This window comes from Struthio camelus, chromosome 5 (assembly GCF_040807025.1).
Source record: "Struthio camelus isolate bStrCam1 chromosome 5, bStrCam1.hap1, whole genome shotgun sequence".
NCBI classification, from domain to species: Eukaryota; Metazoa; Chordata; class Aves; order Struthioniformes; family Struthionidae; genus Struthio; species Struthio camelus.
This window is the reverse complement of record NC_090946.1, coordinates 20,797,832-20,825,621: the sequence shown is the minus strand read 5'-3', so window position 1 is coordinate 20,825,621 and position 27,790 is coordinate 20,797,832. Positions and strand designations below refer to the sequence as shown.

General features: G+C 39.9%; 1 protein-coding gene and 1 long non-coding RNA gene across 6 annotated transcripts in view; both read right to left on the bottom strand.

Moving 5' to 3' along the window:
- The window catches only part of PLEKHA7 (pleckstrin homology domain containing A7), a 158,249-nt gene extending 140,333 nt beyond the window's left edge, over positions 1–17,916 (bottom strand). For all 5 annotated transcript variants that reach the window (XM_068944926.1, XM_068944927.1, XM_068944930.1 and 2 more), the window contains exons 1-3: positions 17,147–17,916; positions 16,933–17,009; positions 16,591–16,648 (exon numbers count right to left, since the gene is read on the bottom strand). In XM_068944926.1, coding sequence (XP_068801027.1) covers positions 16,591–16,648; positions 16,933–17,009; positions 17,147–17,877 — 866 coding nt within the window. In that variant the 5' untranslated portion in view covers positions 17,878–17,916. The remainder of the gene's footprint in view (positions 1–16,590; positions 16,649–16,932; positions 17,010–17,146) is intronic.
- Positions 17,917–23,086: 5,170 nt separating this feature from the next.
- On the bottom strand, positions 23,087–27,038 carry LOC138067313 (uncharacterized). The gene is made up of 3 exons (XR_011141186.1): positions 26,833–27,038; positions 25,132–25,288; positions 23,087–23,182 (listed from the first exon to the last, which is right to left on the bottom strand). It is a non-coding gene; the product is annotated as an uncharacterized lncRNA (long non-coding RNA).
- Positions 27,039–27,790: the final 752 nt, after the last annotated feature.

Below are 27,790 nucleotides of genomic sequence, written 5' to 3'. Positions count from 1 at the left end.
ATGAATTCATCCCAAGTGAAACATTCAAAAGTACGCTTACTCTGTTACTGAACAGCGCTGCAGAGCTGGCATCAAACATGCCCCCTCGTGGCACAGCAGAACCCTGCAGACTTTGTCCTCAATTCTCGCATTAAACTAAAATATTTAAACCAAAAATACATTTCTACGGGCTGATTTTTACTCTGAAGCTAAAATAAGAGATAAGAAAGAGTATAATAAACTAAACTAAAACTGTAGACATTGTTCAGAGTTTGAATGAATGTTTGAACTTACACAGAAGGTCAGTTTTCTCACAAAGCAAAGCTCGCACACTACATATTTTTCTGTAGTAGAGGTGTGACTGTGAAGGCCTCAATTCCTTTTATTTGAAAACAGCATCTTTCACACAGCTTTTATTTTGCTACTTTTTAATTCTTAGTCTGCCAAAACAACACTAATGTAACATTCATTTGCAAGCAAACCAAAAACACTAAGAAAGCCTTTCAACTGAGGCCAAATCTCAACAGGCACGGAAATCCCAGTGCTCAGAGAGGGGGAGAATCTTCCATCTTGCATCTACAATATAGCACAGTTAAGAGCACATTCTTTAATGCACCACTCTTAGTTGCGTTTTCCCCAACCAATGGCAATTCAAGTTACTGGGCAGTATGCCATATTATTCATGAGGATAGTCACCAACAGCTTGTTTCCATAGTCTTGCTCCTATAATAGGCAGTCTACTGTGAAAGGTTTTACTCTTTGTTTGTTCGAAACACTGCAGAAGTAGGAAACAATTGTTGGTAAGCACAAGAATACCATATTACAGCTGCCAATTAATCTACAATGATGAAGAACACGATATTTAATTAATATATGCACATTACAAACACAAATAATGTTAGTTATGACATATGCAGCGCTGCTCAGCAGAACAGATGACTGAAAAAGCAAGTTTTAAAGTGTTACGTCTAAGAGAAAAAAACTTTTATTCCACCAGTTATTCAATCAACACTTTTACCTCAAAGCAAAAAAAAAAAAAAACAAAAAAAAAACCACATACAACTTTTCAAAACCTATTCTAAGCCCTTAACCAAAACCAAAAATTTCAATTGCATTCAGTATTCAGGCAACCCTAGAAAATAACAATTAAAACACTTAAGTGACTTGAATATCTGAAATGTTCTCATTTGAGACAGAAACCTTCTATGTTTGGGTTATAAAAAGGCGTCTGCAAAGTTTTCAGTTAAAGTTTCAAATTATATGAGAAATTAAAAATAAGACGTTATAAAAATGTGTTTTTAACTAAAGCTATCACTTAAGCTTCACTGAAATCACTTATCACTTCATCAGGGACAGCACAGATGAAAACAACAAAAACAGTTTGAGAAGCGTCATTGAACAATTTCTCAAAAATTGCTTTGTATTTAACTGAGGCAAAAGTCTCCCTGGGAAAAGTCAGATGCATGCACTGTTCAGTGGACTTATTTTTTATTTTTGTACCGTTCTGAGAGCCCCACTGATTACAGAACACACAAACGTAACAGAACATTTCTATGCAATGGTCATGGAAACGCATGCATCATGGACACTAAATATACAAGTTGATTCTTTGGGACAAAACCCCATTAACCATGTTGCAAAGCTACTCAGACAATTCAGGAACTACACAGAATGGCAAAATAGTTTACCAATGCAGCATGACAAGACTGAAAACTAGTGGGATTTAGGGTATTTTTGATCAATTACTCTGCTCATTCAGCATTTCCAGTAAGGATTCTCCAAGAGAAAAGAACCAACAGTCATTCTTCTAGGCGTAACAGCCCAACAAAACGGCCCTTTTATTTCCAAAATCAATCAAGTTTTCATCCCTTTTGAACCAGATAAATCAATATTTATTTCCAGAGTTATCCTAGGATGTGCCTATTCTCTGCTTCACCATCTTGCTACATAAAAGGAAAAGTGAGCAATCAGACACTGAGTAAAACCAACCCACAGGAAGACAGTCAAAACTAGGTATCTGGTCAAGATCCCAATCAATCAAAACCAAAGTCTTTTTGTATAGTCATATCTAATCCTCCCCTACTGCCTGCAGAATATCAAAAAAAGAATACATGTGTATACACACCCATAAAAGCAGTAGGATGGGTTGGGCAAGGAGAGAAAAAGAAATCACCGACTTTCGTTACTACCTTAGAATAACTGTTAAGCCACACCTCAGATTGGGATAGAGAAATCACTAACCAGTACAGACGTAGCCTTGCAAGGCTTGCGATCTCAAATTGGCCTTCCTCAGGTATATTATAACAAAAATTCCTCTCTCCATAGCTTTGTCTAGCTCACTAACCTGAGCACCTGAGCACTGTCCCAGGATGCCTGCAGCTCTCTCAGCCTGTCCTTCTTTTCCTGGACGGAAATTCTCAATTCATTACACCCACCCATCTTGACTCAGCAAGTCTTCCCTCCAAAGCAGTGGCTTAAACCTTCAAGGCAGAGCAGGCTGCTTCCTAGCCCCTACAGGAAACAACTCCTTGCAACTCCTTAGCAGTTAAATGCTAAAGGTCTGTCATTTAGAATTTCACATCAGCGTGTGCATGTCTAAAGAAATTTTGCTGGCCACGCAGGCCAGAAGTATCTCACATTTGTATCTCAGGGGTTTATTGACGAAATAGAAATATTTTCCCAACAGCATCTGCATCATTTGTAGTACCAGTTTGTAAAAAACAAGTATTCAGGTCCCTGAATATTATAGGTCCCTTTGTTGTTTGCAGCTGCTCCGGGTAATCAAGATAACACGTTATGGAGGTATGCCCTTACCAAGTCACCTGAAAAAAGCCAGCAGTGACATTTAAGACAAGCTTCTTCAGTAAGCAATCTAAGGAGAGGCCTACGTTTACAAGAAATGTTGACTCTTTTTTTTTTTTTTTTAATTTAAATACATCCTAAGCAGTAGCTTTTGAGTGGTTTGGCCTGCATTTTTTCCAAGTGTTTATATAGTTTATTTCCAAAGGTGCATTACCTAAATACACATATATTTTTCCCGGCCTACAAAGACTATTCTCAACATCTTTGGGGGAAAAAATATCAAGCTAAGAGGTAGAAAGCTTTAAAGGACATTCCCCTCTTGCGGTATTTTGGGTCTAACAATTACAGTAAGAAGTTTGTACTTAATCTGTTGAGCATTACGCATCCATTCTCATTATTAAACAGCTTAAAAATATTAAAAACTCCGCTGTAAGAGTTACCCTAGTCTATTTGAATATCCAGTGAGAGTTAAGCGGGGACAGAGTTTTTAGTCCAATCAACGGCAAAGGTCAACACCAAAAGAGAGAGAAAGAGAGAAAGAGAGAGAAAGAGAACATTTACAAGCTAAATGTTTACTGCAAAGCTCTGACTGCCCTTTTAAACAGCTGAAACAGCATACATTCTGAGACTTATATTAGAACTGCTCCTACTGTTTTCCAAAGTTTCAGAAATGAAATGCTCTAGCTTCTGAGTAGGCAAAGAGAAAATAGTTTATCTTCTTTTTCAGCTAACAGCTATGTCATAAGTTGACAAAAACTACCAGGAAAGCACTAAAGCTCGTTTTTCTTTTTCAATTCATGATCATCTAGGAAAGAAGAAATTTACAAGGTTCTAGATTAAAACCAAAAAAAGAATCAACATTTCCTATTTGTCTATTTAAATCAATGATCATGAAATTAAAAAATCCATTCCTATCATACGCAAAAAGACATTTTATTTTAGCTCACTTCAGAAGTGAAATTCAAGCGTTACCCACATATTTACTGCCACAGTTCTAGTTGTTTTGTGATCTCCACTCCAGATCACCAAACATTCATTTAATGGAAACATTGGAGCAGCATGTAATAGCCACTGAAGGATTTCTTCAAATTCATTCAAATTCTTCACATTTAAAAAAAAACCTCAGACGATTACACAAACCACTACAAGTAAGTAAAACTACTTCAACTGTGAAACTGGGTAAATTTCACAGATAGAAACCATTTTGTTTATGAACACAGCAATTCCAACTAAGGCTAACTTTTACTGACCCCACTTTCCTGTAAAAAGTAACTTCTTTGACTATTAGGTAGAAATTGTTTTTGCCTACCTCCTAAATAGTTAAAAGCTTCCAGGAAGGTTATTTTGGTTTTTAAATAAACCCATTACTGCATGGTAGGTCTGGATGTTTCCTAAACATTTATTTCACAGTTGTAGAATTAGAGTTCAGCATATATAAAGCCACAACACTATGCAAGAACAACCACACTAACTTCAAATCAGCTGAAAACATAAGAGTTTTCCTAATGATACTAGTCCACTCTAATTCTTCACACGGGCTCTCTTCACAGACTATAGCACTCTGAATTCATACCTTCTTCATATCTCTAGTCACCTCCCCGGCAGACAAGTATTATACTGCAATTTAGCATTCTCTGTACAAACTTCAGCAGCCAAAATAAATGGAAGTTAATTGGCATGGAAACTACTGAACTGAATGAATAAGACACAAAAATGAATAATACAATAAAAGTCTAATTTTTTAATGTCTTTGCAGGGGTCAGGCTCTCAGATTTCTATACTTATACGGAATCAAGAAACCTTGCCACAGAACATTTGATCAATAACTTTATAAAAGAAATTGAGCATGATTATGGTTAATCGATTTAATATTTTCACTTACATGTTTTATGAAGTGCTGATATTCACCAACAGCAGCATTTCTGATGTTTCTCCAAATCAGTTTCACCCAAAACCATTATGTAGACCTGACTACAATTACAAAACTTCTTACTTATTAATAAGATTTCTAAAAGACAAGATGAAAGGATAAAAAGTGAATTTATCGTTAACATTTTGGGGAAAACAAACTGTTGTTGTCAAAAAGGTTGTTCTTATATAGACTACATCTGCATTATTAGTTTGGAATTATCACAGTTCATTCAGCTTCTTGATATAATTTCTTATCATGTTTCTAATCAAGTAAATCTCAACAATTCATCAGAAATAAGACATCTGAAATTTTCTTTTTAAAGGAAATAAAGATAATATTCACTAGCAGGCTGTTATCTATAAAAATGCACTTTTTTGTTCTATTCCCAAGCAAACACGTAATAGGCCTTTATACAGTTTACCTCATCATAGTAATAGAAACCACTCCAAAAAACAGCTGTATGATAGCCTAAACGTAAGTTTGTAAGTCTTCTCATCTGTCTACAAACAAAATTCTCTTCCGTGCATCAACAATCTGAAAATTCTTGTAGCTATATTACTTCAAAACATAACCGGCAGCTACTTCTTTTTAAAACATCTTAGGCAATGCTTAATTTGACTTTCACAAGCCTTGGTGTACCTAGACTTCTGCTGTCTGCTGCCACAGTGACCCAGAAACAGCATGCTAGTAATCAGAAACATCCCTCAAATTGCTAACTGTAGTTCCCTTATTAGGTCTGTCAAGAAGGATGAGCTGTAAAAACCAAACTCCTGCTGGTATCTGTAGCTCCCATCTCTGTGACTGCTACTTTTGTAGTGAGGGAAGAGAAAAGTCTAATTATTGACATACAGAAACTCCAACTTTTCCTCCTTGGTTTCTCTCTTTAGTCCTCCTTATTCATCGATATCATGTAATGGTTTATTTTCAAATAATTCAAAACAAAGCTTTCTAATCCTCCCACATCATTAAATTGTGTCCTGTACACCACTTCACTCAACTCAAAAATTTATTCCTCTCAAGGATGGCTGATATGTAGCTCCACCATTCACTTTGTGAGCATTGCCTGCTTGTCTTTTTCTACAAGTTTCCAAACACCTCATTACCTAGCTCCTCTCCTAAGCTACCAAAACCATAGGTTTGGCTTGTGAAATGACAAGTATTTCAGATACAATAGTGACCACTACATGTGGTCAAGGGGAACAATAAAAAAAAAAAAAACTTTCCCTATAAACATTGCTGATGCAGGGAAAGTTGCAGAAAAAGGCTGTAAATTTTGGGGGAGCTATTCTAAACCCCTCATGATGAAAGACACACCTTGGGATTTCTTTCAGAAATAGCATCTGAAACAATCCATAGTATCTAATATATACACCATTTGTGGCCTTTTCCAGGTCCATAGTGCTATCTGTTCAAAATGCTACAGTTTTTTATAATTTGTGAACATACGGACAGATCCAAAAGTCAGTATCAAAAGACCATCAAATCACTAATATACATTTTCAAATGCTTCCCACCTTTCCCTTTCTTCTGCTAACCTGTTCAATGCAAAGTCACAATTTTCCCAAACTTCAAATGCATGGTTTTTTTTATTATTGAAACTGGCAGCAAAACTGCCAGCCCAGGACAAGAAGGCCAGCAGCCACGGACTAGCTGCTGGGCCTGCCACATAGCACATCCTGCCCTCTGGCCAACAAGTCTGCAACACCAACACGCAGCGAGCGCTGCAAGCCCTCTGGGAATTGTTGGTTCAGACACTGCAGCTGTAGCTCAGCTACGGTCCGACTCTGCAACCTCCCAAGGGAAACGCACAGCTCAGATCCCATTTTGCTTACTGAAGTCAGCATACATAAGTGACTGCAAGTCTCCTTGCAGAAATCCAACAACCAAGTGCTAGAATTATTTAGATTTCATACAAAACCCTTAGGACACTTCTACTGAAATTCTCTGGATCACCTGACAGAAACACTAACATTGCTGCAGCATTTCACATTGCTCAGTATGCGGAAGGAAAACTACTAGAATCTAAAATTCCATATTACTTGTAAATCTGTTGGGCAAGGACTGCTCTGCATCAATTTTACAGTTACTGCATAACAATAATATAGGGTATTATCAAAGATGTTTGAATGCCGTAATCATGTATTTCCATAGCTTGTATTTAACCTTGACACTGGATGTTCTGGGTCAGTAACGTTTACTTCGGCAGTAACTACAAATGTATGTCTCTATCTGTGATTTTTTTTCTTCCTTCAACTGCAATAAAAATCCCTATGTAAAACCTCAATTTCATACCTATCAATGACATGCTAAAGAAGATACAGCAGATGAAAATACACTAGAAGTCATAAAAGTGAGTGCTGTTTTAATTCTTTCTCAGATCCAGTTTTCTCTTCTCTAGTCTCAATTGTTTTAGTGTTTCAATATTCTCCAAGGTTCAGAAATGCAGCCCCCTCTTATGGAGGTCTTAAGTTAGAGATTTGTGTGTCCACTTTCTCAAAAACGTTAACAGTAATAGGAAAAATCCAGGCAGTGACATCAAAAAGTATGTTACACTGATATTAACCTTGGTGACGTTCAAGATTTATCACTTCACGTTTAACTTAAGGATTCAAACTGATAAATGAGTGTATCAAAGCCTAACTCAATACCTGTAATCTGTTTATTAAAATAATTTCATATAACAACTTAGTATGAGATGGATAAATAAAATGAAGCCATTGGTCATTATTTTTATAAAAGAATTCAAACTGCAACTCACTATAGCTAACTGGAAGTGCAAAAGGAAAGAGGTCAAACTATTCAAAACTGAATACTGGCAGTAATAACATAACTACACTGAAGCAATACATCTTATCACTATCTGAAAAAGAGTTTCAGGTAGCAAGTATTTCTGTGCTAAAAAGTAAAGCACAGAAGTACTATCTTAGGAACAGCATCTGTCTATGACTTGCAAGGAAGGAAATAAAGACATTTACTCAAGCCATTGAACAAGATTACTGCCTTACCTGGAAAACAACCAACAACTTCACATTAAAAGAAAAAAAGTTACGTTGGCAACTGAATCTCTAAAAAATAGAAACAAACATTTATCTAAGAAGAGATACAAGAACGGAGAGTATACACAGCCTGATATCCCGTTTGCTGTCTTAAGGTGATCAGTTGTTCTTCTCTTCATAGAAAATCTGCTGTCTATACAGTATATTTCACAGCTGTATGCAGCACCAGAAAGAAAAAATCATGACCACATTTAAATGGGCTGGTATCTTGAGATGGTACCAATAAATATCAAGTGACTGACAATAGTCAGCTAAGAAAAGTGGGTCGCACCATTTTGCGGCTAACTTTTCATAACTTAATTTTAATTTAACCCTGGCAATTGGACATGGTTTTCAACCAAAACATCATATCTGGAATAACTGTTTTAATTTAGATTTTCTCAGTCCTTTCTCCCCATGCAAAGAGCTAACGTTACGACTCCTGATCTTCAGAAAAATATTTTAAAAAATTATTAATGCTACTTTACCAGTTAGCCAGCTTAAAAATACACCTATTAAAAAAAAAAAATTACCTTTTTGCCCTCTGATTTACCCTGCCTGATACACAAACAGTGCATTTCTAGTTTTTCATTGTTCCCCATCATATTATTAATACCAATACCTAAGTTAAACAAAGCGAGTCTTCTTTCCATCCAGAAAAAAGACAGAGAAATAGCTAGAAAAAAAATATAGAACCTAGTAAACATAGATGTTAACTGAAAGTTTCATATTCAAACTAGCAAAATGCTTGAGCAGAATGTGCAGCTATGACATTTTGAAACAAATATGCAGATTGCAAGAGGCCAATAACTTTACATTTCTTCAGATGAAATAAAGTAGAAAATTAACAGCCTGCTTTGCTGCTTAGTCATATTGGACTATCGCAGCCTCTACAGCGCTCCTGGAGAATTACCTTTTCACCAATTATAAACAAGGGCAGAATGAGCATGCATTTACCAAAGGCTCAGCACTCCATCCTGAATTCTGGATATAAGGCCTCTAGAAAGTAAATAAAAACAATAGGAAAAGTCTTTGCTTGACAGAACACTGTAAATAAAATAAAATTCAGATAGAGAACACCTCAGGCAGAAAAATACATACCTATCATGTCCTGGCAGTAAGCTTTTGTACCTGTCTAGACAAGTCAGTGATATGTTTGCCAAGTACCACATGGCAGACAATCAAAAAGAGAAGGGTTGGGAGCTTAATCAGATTCTCTTTGGATTTTAAGTTTTTTAAATTACAAATCCGCTTATTACGAGTTCTGCTTCTGAGGACAAAATTCCACAGCAGACTTTGTAAAACTGCCAGTCATAATGCTGCAAGTAACATGATGTTTTAGCTGCATCCTTTTCCATCTTCCAAGCCAAGGTCAATGTTTTTTGTTGTGCAGCAGCTAGCACGTTTGCTACATCATAAAAAAAAGAGTCTAGGAGCATAGACAAAATAAATTAGATTGAACAGAAATTAGAATGTACAGTCATATTAGATAGTATTGGATGTGATGTTAAACAAATGTGACATTATGTTATTCAAGTTAGTCCTCACAGGGATGCAGCATGGTAATATAAAAGTAGTATACTTAATCTGTACCAATGAAATGTAATATTTGGAGATAATGGTAAATTTTTATCAGTAGGGAGGTGAAAACTCATTTTTAGTACAATCCACCTGTAGCAAATGAAGACAGGAAATTGCAGAACACAGAACCAAGGAAAAAAACCTGCTGCAAAACCTGCACCCATGCACTTCAAAGCATATGTTTCTATTTTCACCAAAGCACACACTAAGATTGTTTATTATTACAAGAGTCATTTGGAAAATGTACTTTTTTGTTTTCTCCATGATAAAATACAAAAACATCTTGCATAACAATTTTGTCTGCACTGCAATATACAACTCCCCAGTACACATGCACATATTTACCACACACGCATTCAGTGAATGCGAACGTAGAGCCCGCTTCAGGAACGAGGCTGAATGGCTGAAGAACACAGAACACGCAGGGGCAGTGAACACGGGGAATTCCAAGGAATTATCTTGCAGTCAAAGTGGATGCTGGCAGCTCTGGAAAACTGGACCTTTCCCTTGTTCGTGAGTGACAACATAAACAAGTCATGTAAACCCAGACCAGAACAAAAGAATGTTCCTTGGTTTCCCAGAGGAACTTTGAAACTCTGGAAGCTGATTTTCAGAAGCGCTCAGCACTCAAAACATTTCCGCTTAATGGGCACTATGCCTTAAATATATCTGTTACCCTTGCTGCCTCCTCCAGCAGTCAGCATTTAGTTTTCTGACAAGAGTATGTTTTGGAAGAAGGACCAACAGGAATTGACAAACAAGCCAAGTACTTTTTGGTGCAGCCTAGCTTTAGAAACAAACAAACAAACAAAAAAAACCCAGCACCTCCCCTCACGCACATTTTCCCTCTCCCCCATGGAACGCAAACAACATTCCTCTTCATATACATCACAGAATCAAACCACATAGCATTTTCCTTCTTCACACTTCCAAACCTGCCTTTCCAGGGGGCATACTGCATCGCAGGAATTAGGTACCTATTTTTCTTCTTCTTCTGGTAGCTAAACTACAAAGTATTTATCTTGCTGTCTGCAGTTTTCTGCAGTCTCTCTGCCTGCATGCAAATCTTTCAGCATTTATTCCATTCTTTAAGTAGAGGTGTCTCTTGTTTTGACTATCATCAAAAGAAATATTTTAAGCGTTTCCCCAGCCTGAAAGAAACCTCACTACCGTATCTACCCAGCAAGTTCAATATTCCCATCTCAATTCTGTCTGCCATCCCATGCAATACAATCTATTAGACATGCTGTATGATCAAGTCCAAAGCTAAAGAAAGGATAAGAGGAAAGATGCAGACAAACCCTTAAAAACAATGCAATTTACTTTTGAGTATAGTCCTTCCTCCTCCACCTCCCTAACAGAACACTTTCTTAACAGAAGGAAAAAAACAAGAAGAAAAAAAGAAAAGCCAACATTTATCCCCACCTTTTCTCTCACTGCCTAATTGCCTTTTAATAAGCCAGCAGAGGTCGCTAAAGACCATCTCTCGTCTCAGCAGAACTGCAGGATGGGACAGCTTTTTCCCTCATGTTTCAACATAAAATGCAGTTCTAGCATTTTTCTGCCACTTCTTAATTTTGTATCTGTTCTTCCATCAGTACCAATTACCTCAATGAAATCTGGTCCCTTCATGAGGATTCTGTGTTGAATTCTAGTAACCAGTCATAACCTATGGGCTGTATCTGCTGCATACAGTCCATCTCAAGATTGGAAGTTTGAAGTAAGGTTTCAAACTGAAGCCTTACTCTCCTGCTGTGGAACCAATCCAGGTTTCCTCCCCTAAAAGATTCTCCGCAAAGTTTTACAGCACACACAGTTCTTTCATTTTGCCAGAGGTTACCCTAAAATTCTCTAACGACAGTGTAAACTTTGCCAGTTCTTGTTGGTGAGTTTATGTGGTCCCAGCTACACAACTATTATTCTACTTTGGGTACTTCATACAATTCAAACTGGTTATACACAGCAATGACAGAGTGAAGCACTTCATAGATCCATTCTTCACAGGTGCATTTCACACCATTTTGCATACCTACAGATACTAACACTAATTGAGACCTTTTGTCCCAAGCATGGGTTCAGAAACACAAAAGAGCATCTATAGGGAAGATATCATTATAAGGAAGATCACCACTTTTTACTCATGGTAGTTGAGTGCTTCATGTGTTTTATTCCTACAGCAATAACCATCACAGAAAACAGCACAAGAAAGAAGAAACAAAATTGTATAGAGACCAGGTTCTACAACGCATACAAAAGTATGTGCTTTAGCCCAGCTAAAACACCACCACAGAGAAGCAGTCTTCAGCATTCTAGTAGGAGCAGGGAAGGTAGGAAATTCTGTAAGGCATAAGAAACATTTTGATTGAATTTATTAATGAGATAATAAAATAATACTCTCAGGTAATCAAAAGGATTGGACTCAGTAATCCAGATGGCCTTTTCTCCTTTGAGGTTTCATGATTTAGTAGTCATTAATTGGATATAACCCCCAGACTGGGTGAATCTGAGCTCCTGCACAGTTTTCAGTAACATGATATCTCAAACACTTATGTTAGGCATGGCAGAATTAAAATTACAAAGGGAGCCTTCAATTTAGCGTTCACAACTTTTGTGTACTTCGCTCTTTTTGCGAGAACATTTCCAAATACTTGAAACGTGTGCCATGCATATTTCCTACATAGCAGAAAGACTAAATAAAAGGTACATTAAATAGTAAGAGCTGCAAACAATTACAGGCTATTGCTATGAAGAATGGCCATTTGGTAAAGAGTTCTATTTCTTTTTCACCAGTTTACCTGAGGAAGAGTCCAAGTCAGACAGGCTCCAAATGGAACAACTATCTCAGAAATAAATCAACATATAGTTAGCTTCAGCTATTTAACTGTTGATTTCCACTTGTTTGTTCTTGACTGTAGGCTACAGTTTGAATGCAATATTGCCTTTGAGATGTGCAATATTATTGCAGCATTCTAAAATAACCTCAGCAGCTTGCAGCACACTTTTTGTAATACTTTGAGTCACAGCTAAATATCTAACACTGGAAGAATGGATCCTTTTATATAAATGCACACCTCAATCTTTCAAAGCTATGCAAAGGTAACAAAATATATTCCAGATTTTCAGTGCTTTCCAGTTTCTGCAGTTCTGATGCTCAGTGAAAGATAACAAGCACACTGAAATAAAAACTTGAACTATAATACATGCATGCACCGTTTTTCATCAATCACTATTTTCCCTGCATGTCACATCTCCCTCTAAATAAGAGAGTTTACCAACTAGACTTACCACTTCACATCAGCAAGTCAACTACCTGAAATAAATCTGAGCAAGAGTTATAGGTCTTCATTCAACCCCACAAGTGTGCTCAGCAACAACATTCTTTCTGGGATGATTCTGACATAAGCAGTTGCCCAACGTATAGAATATACTTCAAAAACATCAGAGGAAAAAACAAAAAGGAGGAAAAAGTAGTTCAAGCTGTATTCAACGTTCAGGAAGCAACAACTCAAGAAACTCAAGAGCTATAATACTATTTAGGCAAAAAAAACATCTAGTCCTCCTAAATCAATAGTCCTCTTGAAACGGACAAAAAGTGGGCATACTAAGCAAACCGAATACTCCATTTTTCAGTTAAAAAATTAAATTGCTCTTTTGCAGAAATCCTTGTCACTCAAAGTGAAAGAGGAAGTCATATACATGAAAGTCTCAGAGTTGACTAACAAAGGTGACCAAATTGCAGTTGTTACTGATCATTATCTACAATGAGTAAAGCTGATTATGCTGTGCCTTTATTTGATTCAGAGTAACAAACATGCTGAAGTTATGTATATGGAAAAACAGATTAAAACATATGAAAATCCCATTTTCCTATTTAGGACAAGCTACTTAGGTTGCAGATAAGCTACAAAAGAAAAACAGATTTTGTTGAAACTACCAAGTACTGATCTGCAAAGATCAGTTACAGATCATTTATTTAATGCTTTAATTAGTGGTTTGTTTTAATTAGTGATTTTAGAATAAGAGGAAGGACTACACTAATAGAGTTTGCCACTCTCAAAAAAAAAAACCTGAAGAAGCATCAATACAAAGAGAATCATTCAGGAAGAACTGCACGTGCAGAAACGGGAAGAACTAGAATGCAGCTTCATACATGACTTTCTAATATACGTTATAGTCTTATCAATTCAAGCAGCAGAGGAAAAGAAAGATCTTGATGTGTGAGTCAACTGGCAGCATTCTCACGTGCTGTCCATGCGGGTACCTTTCCAAAAATGCAAATAAACTAAAATGCAGAAGGCCGAGAAATTCTGAGAGCCAAGAAAGTTGAACAACTTTCTGTTGTTCAAAAGTCTCACGAAAGCTCATCTCAGTGCATGACTCTGTCCACCCGTATGCAATAAAGATGACTTCATATTGCAAGAGCTGCAGAAAAGGACTACAGGATGACCAAACGGATAGAGAGCCCTTTTTAAGGAGAATGGACAACAAACCTGGCTCATTTAGCTAAGAAGGGGAGAAAAAGCTTACCTGGTTTTAATATTAAGTTTGACTAGGTTATAAACCTTTGTCTGATTTACTGTACAATGTTTCCAGTCCACAGTACTGAAGTAATGACATGGAAGTAAATGGAACATAGACTAAATTATAACTTTTTTTTTCTTAATCAAAGACAGCTCATATCCAGCCAATCCGACCTTCTGATTACTGCTGCATTAGAAATCAGTTATGTAATACTGTAGCCTACATATATTTAAATAAAAAGTTTGATACAGCATCCCATAGGAAATTATTCAAAGCAGAAGTAATATAAGAATTGACTCTAGAGGAAATTGCAATAGGCTACATTAAAATTGTAAATTATCATGAGAGAAAGACATTACTAGCATTGTTCTTCAGAGCTCACTGTGCCGGCTGATCCAATTTCATAAATTCATCAGTAGCCAAGGAGTAAGAACTATGTATGCGCTCAGGAAATTTCTATGCCTGACATCAAACTGGAAACTATCACCAGTACAAAGAGGACTAGATCGTTATACAGAAGATGGTTTGGGGGAACTAGAGCACTAGAAGATGGAATTTAATAGCACAACATATGAAATTGTGCATTTAAGAACCAGTAACCTTTTCTGTAAACTGAAAACGCATCAGGCGGAAGCAACATAGGACAGAAAAACAGAATAGCAAGCTATGAACTCCCTGTCTGAGGATGCTGCAGATACTCTTGTTTGCATGAGCACAGGGGAAGCTAAATATGTTCATGGGAGAAAAATACAGAGAAATTTCATCTGGCTCCAGAAGCCTCCAAGCTGAAAATATAAAGGCTCAAACAGCACTAGAGGAAATACCACATGCCACATTCCATAGGGTATCCTCTTTAGCAGTAATGAAAAGGGGATGCCCATCAGATGAACCTTTGGTCTGCAGCAGTACAGCTGAACAGATTTATGTCAAAAAATGCTGTTGCCCCTCTCAAAACTTTGCTTGACCTAGGTAAGATGGCCATCTGATCGCTCTGTAAAATATACTCTATACTTCGTAGTTTATTTCCTGTACCAATTCAAATTTAAGTTAATGCTATTAACTCAAGTTCAAATGACAACGCACTAGGTACAAGTTGAATTCAATGGGCCAGACATTCAAAGTTTTCTGATCACCTGACAAATAAGACAAGAATAGCCTTCCAAACAAAGCAGCAGGGAAAAGGAATTTAAACTGATTTAAAATTGCAGTAGTAAGCTTCTGGAAGGGACGGAATAACAAAGAGGAATATCCTGTAAAGAAAAAATAATTTTGTGTTCTATCTGCAGAAAGGATCTCATTTGTTTATACTACAGTTACATTGTCTATAGATATCATATTTTAGGATTTTACTAGTTACCTGTGGAACCAGAAGGATTTTTTTTTTTCCTTCTTTTGGGGCACTGGAGACTGGCCACAGTTAAAGAGCGGCCGCCATAAACGGCATTAAGCTTCTCTCCAATGCCTGGCTGATATTTCCTATTCACAAGTTGAGGGCTAAACTAATTGCTCAGTCTGGCTCTAGAAAGAATTTTCTGGGTCAGCCCAACAGGAACTTTTGAGCTTTTTCCGTCTGTTTAGAGTAGGGCCTAATACACGTTACAGGATCATCCACAATTTTATTTAACAAATATCCTGCTCTTGGAGGTATTCATAATGCCTTCAGACACTCCCTTCTTTACCTGGCACACTGTAGTTCTGCAGTTAGATCTTTACTACAAATTTCAAGTTTGCCGTAGGGTTTTGGGGAGTGCCCTGCAGGCTTTTCAAAAACAGACACGTATCACACACTTGCCAAAATTTATAGGGGACTGCACTTAATGACCCAAGCTGTCCATTCCAGTCCTGTGTTGAAACAACGAGGTGGTCCAAATACTTTGCAATCTTTTATGTTAATAATTATGAATTCCAGGAAATTAAGGTGTGCATCTTCCTTTGGAAATCTGAAGAGACCTCATAAGCAACCTGTAATTATATATCCAGAGCATCCCAGAGGTTTACTGATTCGACTGAACTTCTACTCTTCATCAGCATTTGCATTCCTAAAAGCCTTATACTAATCTTGAAAGAAGCTCGCTCTCACTCTCAATTATTGTATTTTATTACAACATACCTGCATCTCATGGGGGAAAAAAAACCTTATCAGACAGCACATCTCGACTTTTTTCACTGCTCTCTGAAAAAGATATGCTGCACTGAAGATACAGCAGCCACCACCAGCACAAGCAAAGCAAGTTCAACCATTCAGCCCTGTCTCTCGGATGAAACACCGAGTGCCGTTAGCTTGCAAAACTTCGCAGTGCTGCATCCACAAGCGCTTGCCGTCTAATATGAAAACAAGCTGCCTCCTTCAACCATTACCCGAACACAGCAGCAACGCTCCACCTGCCAGAAACTGCACTTTAAACGCCGTAGGGGTTGGGGGGGGAGGGGAAACAGCCTCCTCCCGGGGAAACCTGTTGCTTATCCCTGGAGAAAGCAAGGCGGGGGGGGGGGGGGGGTGGAATCCGGACAGCCTGCGTTTCCCCTCGATCCCATCACAACGCCCATGCCTGCCCACCAACTTTCCCCACCCGCCACCGAAAGCACACACATCGTTTTCACTTTCCCTCGCGTTAATCATTAAAGCGGCAAAACAGCCAGGTTAAACCAGGGGGGAAGGGGGGAGGCGCAAACCCGCGGCGGCGGCGCGGCTGCCCCAAGGCGGCCCGGCGGGTGGCGGCCGTGCCGCGAACGCCCCCCCCCCGCCGCGCCAATACTCACTCGATAAAGTAGCTGGCTCCCTCCTCGGAGAACCCCTCCTCCCATCCTCGGGGCAGGTCTGCAGGGGAGGGAAGGAAGAAAAGAAAGAAAGAAAGAAAGAAAGGGAAAGGAGGAGTGAGAACTCCGCCCGTGCCCTCGAGCTGCCTCTCTGGCCGCGGGGGGAGGGGGCGGCGGCCCCGGAGCGGCCGTTAACGGTGCGCGGCGCGAGACCGGGGGGGGGGCGGCCGTTAACGGTGCGCGGCGCGAGGCAGCCCCCGGAGCGGCCGTTAACGGTGCGCGGCGCGAGGCGAGGAGGGGCGGGGGCGGCCTCCCCGCCGCCGCTGCTGCCCCCGGGGCACCCACCTGAGCGGATCATGTGGCCGGAGTTGACGGGCTCGCCGGTGCGAGGATGGAGCCAAGTGGTGGTGCGGGCCAGGTCGCTAGGAGGGAGAAGCGGAAAACATGCACCTGTTAAGCGCCTGCGTGTGGCCGGGCAGCGGCGGGCGGAGACGGGAGCGCGGCTGGCCAGCGGGCGACTCTCGCGCGGCCTTTCCCCCCCCCTCCCCCGGCCCCTTACTCGATGAAGAAGACGCGGCCGTCGCCGCAGACGCCGTAGGACCAGTGCTCAGGTAGAGTGTCCCGCCCCACCGCCGCCATGTTCGCAGCCAGCCAGCCGGCCGGGGAGGGGGTGCGGGCGGGCAGGCGGCCGGCCGGCCCTCGCTGAGCGCCCAGTGCCCGGCTCTGCTCGGCAGCGCCACCGCCTCCGCCACCGGCCGCCGGCGGCGCGGCGCCCCGGTGCGGGCGAGGGGCGACACCGCCCGCCCGCCCTTCCCTCCCTCCCTGCCGTGACGAGAGCGGCGCCTTCCCAGGGGCAGCGGCCGCCGGGAGCCCGGGGGAGGGAGGCGGCGCGGGCCTTTGTCCCCCGCGAGCTGCCCACGCCGCGGGACCGTCCCCCTCCCTGCCTCCCTCCCAACTCGCTGGGACCGGCAGCTCTTCAGCCGTCCCGGGGCCCGCGGGAGCGCGACCTCCCGCCTTGGCGCAGCCGCGGCGGAGGGGGAAGGGGGAGAGAGGCCGCGGGCTCTCCAGCGACAGGCAGGGAAAATCAAGTTCCCCGCGAAGCAGGGTCGGGCTACACCGTTTTAGCGGCTTGCGGCTCTGAACGGGCTCCGCTGCGTAACCACGGACCGGCCTGCTAGGGTTACGCGCAAGTCGCACAACACCGGAGGAGCGACGGATGCCAACTCTGAAGCAAGAAGCGTGCAGTATGGACAAGACCTGTTCCCAAGGTCTGACAGGAAAGAGGCACATCCTTAAAGCAAGTTACTGCTAAATAAAGAGCCCGGATGAATCTCCTATTGTTGCACTCTGACTGATTCCTAGCAACTCTCATAACTCTCTAGAACGTGACAAAATGGATGATAAACATGGGTATAACAGTATTTTACTTCCATTATGCCTGGAGATATACTTCTATCAGTGGGGGAAAGTAAGGAGAATAAGGCCTCTCATTAGCCTTGAAAGACAGGTGAGATCACTGCATGGTTAAGAGATAGCAAAGAGTCAGTAAATGGTCAGTTCACATGGCAGAGATGTCAGCAGGGAAGTATTACAAGGGCTTGTGAAAGGACTTGTGCCAATCCCTGTATTCATAAATGACCTAGAAAAAGAGGGAGTAGTAACATGAACAAGCCTGCTAATGAATCCAAGTTACTCATTACTCCTCCCAGTTTAGTCTGTGACATTCAAATCCCTACCAATCCTGGTGCTGGTCGTGAAGGGTCTATAGCTAAGGACATAGAATATGTCCTCAGAGTGGATGGGAAGATAGGAAGGGTGGGGGGGCATGACTGGTCTTCCTCTGAGCAGGGCTCTTACCTTTCTTCCTCTGGTCCTTCATGCCAGCCAGCAGAGCGATTGATGGGTCCTGAGTGAGGAGTCCCAGCCTGTGCCTCTCAGCATTGCCCGGGCGTTGCAATAACTGCAGCAAATAGTCAAGAGAAAGAGGAAAGCTGAGAAAGCCAAGAAGGGTCAGAGTGGAGAACTCCAAACCTGCTTCTCTCAAATACGGCAGCAGTGGTAGACCCCCCCCCCAACCATTGGCTGTGCGTTCTTTTGCTATACTGTTTTTGGGGATGAGGATCAAAAAGCTGGGAAGACGGGATGTTTCAAGGGAAGCTCAGGGGATGGACAGAGAATGTTAAATAGAGGAAAGTCAGGCTGCACAGAGGGGTAGGGAAGGAGGAATGGGCTTGACGGGGGACAGGTGAGTAAAGAAAAATGGGGGAGGAGGGCAATGGGAGCACAGCTGGGGGGGGAGGGAGAACCCATGCGGTAGGGAGGGATTAAGAGGCAAAAGAGTTGCTGTAGGGGGAAGAGAATACATACACACTTTTTTTCTTCTAAGAATACAAAAAGACATCATGAGAAGGAAGTAGGGGGGCAAGAATAGCAGCACCAAGAGGTAGGAGGACTCTGCCCTACTTCACAGGAACTTCAGACAACAGGCAAACATGCTGCACTGGGATGGCCTCATGTGGGTCCATGGCTGCAGATGCACCTGGCTGTAGTCAAGGTGTTTAAGATGTTGAAGGTGTCAGTCATGTCCTAACATGGAGCCACACACTAGAGAGAGCATGTTTGGAGGCAGCAGTTCCTGTAGGTGCTGCAAGCAACACAGCATGCTCCCAGAGCACCAAGTGGCTAGGTCAGTCCTTTCCCCCTTTTGGCCACTGCTGGAGAGGATGATGCTGTGCTTGACCCAGAAGGGTCATTGCTGTGGGACACATTATGGGACAAATGTTGGAAAGCAGTTAGATTTCAATTGTACATGAAAAAGCATGGGCTCAACCTAAAGAGATCAATGGTTTTCTTCAGCTTTTGAAAGTCCAGCAGAATCTTGCACTTGCATAACTGTTTCTAACATCTACAGATTAAATCCCCTCTTATATCACACAATCATAAATTGTTCCTTAACATCTTCACAGAATTTCAGTTTCTCCTCAATTAAAGAGCATGACTATCTTCCAGCTCTTTGTCCTAAGTTAGAATTTCGAATCCTCAAACTTTTGTGCTGCTTTTCTTTGAAACCCTATCAATTTGGAATTATTCTGGTGATGTGATTAGAAGTGAGTTATCGCAGTGCGAAGTACCTGCAGTAACTTCTGTTCTCATGCAGTTATAAAGTAAATCAAATAAAAATTGCTTAGTGTCATTGCATGTTTAGGTCTGTGCAGAAGAGTTAAAACAGTCTCCTGCTCTGGAGAGATTAATTTACCTTGATGCCATGGAGCAAGCCTTTCATGCTCTGTCAGTTGCAGGAACTCATTAAAGTCAGCTTATAACGCTGCCACACTTTGGCCACTAGACCACTGTGATAAGACAGGCTTCTATATTTCTAATGAGTACTAAATTAATTAAACAAACATTACTGTGTTGTGGATCCCCGGTCTTAATAGCAGCTGTACTGGGTCAAGCCAAAGGTCTGTTTAGCCAAGCATTCTGTCTCAAATACGGAACAAGAGCCAGAAAAGAGTTTAAGAGCCAACTACCCACCTGCTTAACACAACTCCCCACCTGCTTCCCTTCTTCCCTTGCGTCTAGTATTTGCCTCCAGAAGCTATGAACTCAGACGCTTCTTGAGCAGGATGTCGTTCCTATGCGTCTGGTAACTCCTAGTGGATATCCCTTTTATGAACCTATCCATACTAGTAACATTTATCATCCAAAATAGCCTGTGGCAAATCATTCCTAACTGCTCATCTCACCTGCACTTTGTGTGAAGGATCACCCCCTTTTGTTTGTTTTGAACCTGGCTATTTCATTTGATTCTCCTCTTGCAATGGAAAAGACAGTGGACAATCAATCTCATTCCATCATGTAAAAGGGCCTTTTTAAAATTTTGAGAAATGCTTTTCACAACTCCATGCAGCTTTAAATCCACCGATATGTTGTACATGAGAATTATTTTTTTAATTTGGAAAAAATACTTTGCTATTTTGATACAAAAGACAGTGACTTCCCAATTTCAATTTGATTTCTTTAATCTGCATAATAAAGGCCCATTTTCCTCCCAGAGAGTTACTAAGTTATCTTATTGATAATAATATTTTGAATGACTGCTTTTCTTTCACCTTGCGTATTGATGAAGGAACCACTGATGTACTTTAACTTCAGTTCTACGTACTTCAAGAGTATTTATATGGGACCAGCTGAAATTAACCATTTGCTTCTTTTTTTTTTTTTTGAATGTTGTTCAATACCACTCAGTATTCACATGCATGAAATAAAAAAGAGTTTTTCTTAACTTGAAGGAAAATGTTCAATCTTAAAATCACAAAACAATTCAGACTGTAAGGGACCTCAGGAGGTCATCTATTCCCACCTTCTGCAGGGTCAACATTCAACTTAGACCAGGTTCTTCAGGGCTTTGTCCAGGTAGGTCTTGAAAACCTCCAAGAACAGAGACTGCACAGCCTCTCTCAGCAATCTGTTCAATACTTGACTGTCCTTGTGGTGAAATCTTTTTTTCCTTACATCAAGTGGGAACTTCCCCTGTTTCAATTTATGACCCTTGTCATATGACTAAGCGTTGAGGTGATGCATCCTGTAGTCTGCAGCATTAGATTAGATCTACTTGTTAATGTCAGATATACGCAATATTGGAAAACCATGTTCTATTACAGTAGCTAGCAGAGCTCTATTTTAAAACTAAGCTCATTGAATGTAAAGTTGAAAATTATTCTGAATTCATAAAAATCCACAAGCTGACTTTTGTTGGGCTCACCATCAAAAGGCAAGTTTATGATTTAGAGCATTGGAGCGAGACTGCCCCTAAGCATCATTCAATAATAAGAATACCAGGTTCTTCTGATTTTTCTGAATATAGCTGATGCCCAAACTCTGGTTCCAGGTCTCCCTGGCTGATCTCAGTCACATTTTATTTTCTACTACATATCACTGCCTTCTTGGGGCCTAAGTAGTTATTTGGGGTTAAGCTAGGAAATTCAGGCCACAACATCAGGAACTCAGTTAAAGGGAGTGAAATATGCACATTCAGCAAGATTATGGCTCTATTAAAAGCTAAAGATTTTCTAGGTTCCCTTTCATGACACTTGAGTAACTTGAGGAAACATGCTGAGGTCCCTGAATACTGCACGTCTGAACCCCACAGTTGCATGAATACATTACTTGTGTTACATGCTCTATTTACATCCTCTGGAAACACTTTTTGGATGACTTTTACCAAGCTTCTTCTGCCTTGGGAAAGCAGTGATATATTTTAAAGTAAGCCAAAATCTGTATCTATACTTTGCTATTTCCAGAATAAAATTGAAAAACTAAATATGAACATCCTTTCCACCTTATCCTTTTCCTTTCTTTTCAGCCCTTTTTCCTCACGGCTCAGCTTTCTTGATCATTCTGTCTCTGCCAACATCCACATCTTCTTACATCTACCCCCTACACACACTTTTATTACTGCCCTCCGCTCTGTTCAAATTTGCATGTTCCCCTGCACTTTTTCAGCCCTTTGTATGCTCTAACTTTTCACTAAAACATGAAATAGGAATCTGGAAATAATACTAGAGAATTATATATATATATATAAGAATTTCCAACTACAAAAAATCTTAAAATATGCTTTCCATCAGCCACAATTAGATCCAGTGCCTAGGAGGTTATAGAATCACAGTTGGATGTCAGGCTGCTGTGTACTCCAGTGGTCTATTTCCCTGCTTTTCCAAGGACTGAATATTTGAACTTGATGGTATCAGAGGTCACAAGCTGGGGAAACTTAACTGAAGTGAGCTACAATACATAAAAAAGCCTGCTAATTACTCCTTTTTGTAATTTTTTCCTGGCCTATATGCTTTTTAAAGAACAAACACAACCTATGAAATGTGAGAGCCCAGACAGAGGCGGAGCATTTAAATAGCAATGAATCTGAATTATTACATTAAGAAAGCTTATAAGCCATATTGCAAAATGTGTAGCATGTCTTTTAGCATGATTTACCAGCTCTGAGAATTAAAATAACCAAAAGTTTCACAGCAAGACAGATTAATTTGCAAGACCATTTCAGAGCAGTTTGCCCAACTCTTTTACTCATTACGCTCAGATATAGGTTGTGCACAGAGATTCCCATTCAGCAATGACAAGTACTTAGAGATCAAAAATCAAAATCGTGATTCTTACAGGTGAAAGAGCATGTTCATCAGGAAATAAGTGGAAATATGAAAGAGGTCTTGGAGAAGTTAAGCAAAACCCTATTCCAGGAAAATTGCTGATGGTGTTTCTCCAAACTGCAGCATTAGGAAATGTACAAAAGAACAGGTATGATTTATTTATTCAAATTAGGGAAACAGCTTTCACTGCTGAACTCTCAAACAGCATGGGAAAAAGTCTCAAGATAATAGCATTATTGATAGCAAAGGGGAAAAAACAGCATAATAAGAATAGTAGATTCCCTTGTCCATCCACAAAAATGTCAGACTTCAAAATTAGGACACTTACAGGAAGGGTCTCTTTGAGAGGAATATCTTTACTTGATTACCTCAGGTCAGTATCTCAGTGCAGAATGTAAATATTAGTGACATCAATAGGGCTCCTTAATAACCTGAAAAATGAAAAACAGACCATTGTTTAGGCTAGAGCCAAAAACAAACCTTGGGATAAAAGAACACTATAAAGGAATAGATGAGTCATGCAGAGTTATTTTTTTAAAAACAAGTCTGAGGTCCAAAAATTATTTATAACAAGAATTGCATCTATGAAATAAATATTCAAGTCAAAGGAAGATAAAGTATTACCTACTGGGTAAGGAAAGCAAAAATGAGATTACAAAAAGCTGATTGCTAGTGATTTCATGCTCAGACTTCAGAAAGGAGAATGTTTCTAATCATAGTTTATATGGAAAATTATGTCAAGGGGGAGTACAAACCAGAATAAGGAGAAGACAAATTATAATATTTGGGTAAGTTAGATAACATTCAAATTAATGGGACCTGCTGATATCGATATAAGGGTATCTGAGAAAATAGCCAAAGCAAATGATTTGGAGATTGCTCTGATCTTTAAGACTGCAAAAGATAGGTAAAGGAAAACATCAAAGGGGATAATGATGACCTAGGGACAACAGAGTTACCAGTTACCAAACTTCAATATGTGAGAAAAAATTAGAGCAAATTTTTGAATACCAAACAAAAAAAACTCCAGGAGAGTAACAAAATATTTGGAAAGCAGTGTTCTAAAAGAATGGAAATTGGATCCAACTGAAGGAACTGGATTTGCTTGGTCTAGAAATGATTAAGAGCATTATTGTATTCTTTCAGAATGAAAGCTTTTTCTTTTTTTTAATGCATTCCCCATTCATCCATTTCAGGGCAAGTAGTAATCAGCTGGATTTATACCAAGATAAATTTGAAGATGGGATACTATAGAGAAAATAAGCAGTTTTTAAAGACTGGTCAGGCAAAACTTCTGTCAGAGAGGTTTCTAAGAATACTTATTTTGTATCAGGTCAGAAGCTATAGAACAGATAATTTCACGTGATCCCTTTTAGCCTAAATTTCTGTGAAAACAGAAGCTGATTCAAAATGATAAGATTTTTAGAAATAAGTGAGAATCTAAAATTGTCATCCCCTGATATCGTCTAAAGAATACCATTACCGATCAGCTATCTAGTCCACAGAAAGAACATATGATAAATGCTTGAATTAAAGATCTCGATTATTTATAAGCGGAGGAAGGGCAGTTATACCTGAGGCAGTTAGGAAAGATGAGAACTTGCTCAGTGGTATTACCAATGACAGGACTGACTGTAGCGCATACACCTCGTTCCTGATCTGGATTTTTTTCAGTTTGATCACACAGTCCACAGAAGTCTGTGGACCTATACACAAGGAAGGGCAGCAAGAGTTACATGGTATGTACAGAAGTTAGGCAAACTGTCTACAAGGTGGCAGCCCTTTCCAGTATCAGCGCTTTCCTGGACAGGATTAACACATATACAAGGACTTTACCAAAATGTGAGCAATGGCTGCTTTTTCGTGAAACACGTTGGAAAACACTCATTGCCAAAAAGTTATTAATAACTGATCACTCGCAATGCTAAATAAATGTTGAATGGAACAGTGGATGTATTGTCACCAAAAGATTGCGTTGTATCTTTGACATAAACATTGATATTAAATGAAACAGATCTCTTGCATTTTGTACACAGTGCAATTTATGCTGCATGGAAAAAGATGGAAAAATTTTAGACAAAGGAAGATTTTTTAGAGCCTGCTCCCCCTGCAATAGGTTGAGAGTTTCCCCTACGTTTCTGTGGAACCAGCATTAGGCAATAGAATTCTATGAGTACCTGAAGATTAGTATAGCTCATAAAATAAGTAAGATTAAATAAACTTAAATCTATTGTTGAGGGAATTTCCAATACTGAGAAAGGAATTATTCACTTTCTTGGGCACTGGAAAGAATACAAACAAGTTTAAATGGCATCCACACTTCCTTTCAGAAAAATATCGAGCATGGCAGACAATGTTCAAGAATATTATTCAGGCTTACTGTATCAATATGCAGTATGATCTGACTGATGACTGCACACAAGGATCAGCTGAGATTGTAACACTGCTGAGCAAGACAGATGGGAAAATGACATTGAGAAGGCAAGGCTCCTGCTGCATAATAAATCCAAACTTCTTCCAAAACATGCTGAACTCTTCTAGGAGTAAGAAAAATGGTAATTATCTTCACTTATAACTTTTTTTTCCCCCCAAAAACACAGTTGTTAGAAGTATGTTCCTGCTGAAAATATCCTTTTGTGGACTCCAGCGTATATCTTCAAAGCAATTTCACCTTATTCTGTTTTCCTTACAAATCTCGTTCATTTTTAAAGACATCCTACTGATTTACCTTTTAGATGCTAATATCTGAATATATCCAATTACCTCACTCACCTGAATATACTATTGCCCAAAAGATTCATATTTCAGGGACTGAGTTAAGCTTATCCCCAAAAATTCACAAAAATGCATGTGATAGCAAAAATGAATTAATATGTTTTCTAATCACTATTTACAGTTTTCTTTCACAACAGCTTTCACAATTACTGTAATATATTTAGCTGAAACACAATTCTATTAGTTTTCTTGCTTTGTTTTCCCTCTTTTTCATTTCTCAATGTTCTAATAATTTACATATGTTATGCTAGAATCCTTGAACTAAGATATCTTTGATAATCAGTAATTAAAATAAATAACAGACAATCATAATTTTATCATTACAAGTGTTTTGTCATTTGTCCCAAAATAGCATAAGTGAGAGTGCCTGGTACTGGCAGTAGTGAAAATATTCCTCCTGCCTCCCCATTCTTCAACATGCATGTATGTATCTGTGACTGTGAACGTTTGGTTTGTTTTAAAGCAGACACCTGAAGTGTCTGCTTCACTCTGTGTGTGAATAACAGAACAGATAACAGTGTGGCAACACTATTGTCACATAGCTGGGTACACTTGAGCGTGAAGGTGAGATCCTTTTGCAAAGTGAAGAAATAGGACAGAAGGAAAGGCATGTCTCTAACTGACCTTTAAGACTAAAAGCTTTACAATTTTAAATACAACTGTTCAATAGCCTGAGGTCTCCTCACTGACCACGCACTTTGCTCCTCCACTCCCCAACATGATACCTCCTTCTGTATTCCCATCAAAGCTTTTTTTCACCTTCAAGTCCACTGTCTGGTGCAATACTTTATGGCTGGTTACTACCCTTTTCTAGCACCTCTGGCAACTGCTATTATCATATTTGCCTTTTCTGCAACTACTTACCCCAGTCAGGGCAAGTGGAACATCACACGTTCCTGGTAATCTTCACTATGACATTTTTTTGTAAAGAAACTGAAGTCCCCTGAATTTACTACCCAGGCTCCTCTTGAAGTTTGTTCCTGATTTGCATTGTAAGACCCAACACTTCTACCTGGAGTCCCCTTAATAAAACCCTCCCACAAAAAGCCAGATAAGATACAATTTTAGCATCTTCTGCCCATTCTTCCTAGAAACGTTATTTTCTCAGCAAGCTCATAACACACTGAGTTCCCAGCCCTCTTCCTAAATGAGCTTTTGCCAAGCAGAGAAATCTCATCCCACTGAGGTCTCCCAGTTCCTTTTTCAAAGACTGCTTTGCAGGAGAATCTAAGATTTCAATTAGCTACTTATCTCCAGAAGGTTAACTAGGCTGCTTGATTTTTCTGGCAACTTAAAGGGTACATACCTCATCACAGGCTTCCCAATATCCAACTGTCTTTCTGTTTCTTCCTGCTCTCTGTTACAAGCCTAGCAAGCATGACTTCTTGCCAGGCCTCTGCATCCAGCCGTGTCTCTTCCTATCCTGCACTCAGGTTTCTTCTGTGGTTTTCCAAAGTCTCTTGCTACACATTTGTATCCCCTCTCTACCTCTGGCTTTGATGGTTTGAAGCAGCAATCGTTTCCTAAAGATGATAAAACATCTGTATGTCAGCATAACACAGTAACTATAGTAACAGAAAAGCATATTTTAAACAGAAACAAAAATAAAATAATCCAAGAGAAGTCTCTCCCATCTTTCCCCCCGCAAAAACATTCCATAATATCCTCCTGCATGTCTTCATCTAATCGTTTCTCCCTCTAGCCCAAAACAGGGTGAGACAGAATTAAAACTTTCTTTTGCCTGGTATAAGGAGAAAAATATTCACACATAACAAAACTAGAGAGAAAAGACAGATTTTTTTTTTCCAGGAAAAGAAAAAAAAATAAATCTGTAAAGTAGCAAATCTGGTACTGGCAAAATTGTCAACATCTCAATTCTTCCCTGATTTCTGACACAGGTTTTGCCACAGGAATTTCCTTGCAGGCTGTGAAACAAATTTCCATTGTTCCCCCTTTATTATGTTGTTCTCTTAGTAATTTTCACTTCCTACAATAAACAGGCAGCAGAACTAAAGGCTGGAAGACAGTTCAGTCTCAGATGTAATGAAACACAGTATTAGGTAAGTCAAAGGCTGAAGACTGGATACTTACTCTTCTTCCTCAGAAAATGAGGTGGGATGCAGAAGCATGGCTTCAACTTTTGGGTTTCAAAGCGGTCTTCAGGTAGCACTGCCAAACGAGGCCTCACACTGATATTGCTGCCCAGCTGCATCATCAGCTGCAGCACCCTGCTCAGGAGCCAGCCCTTGACATGAGCAGCACAG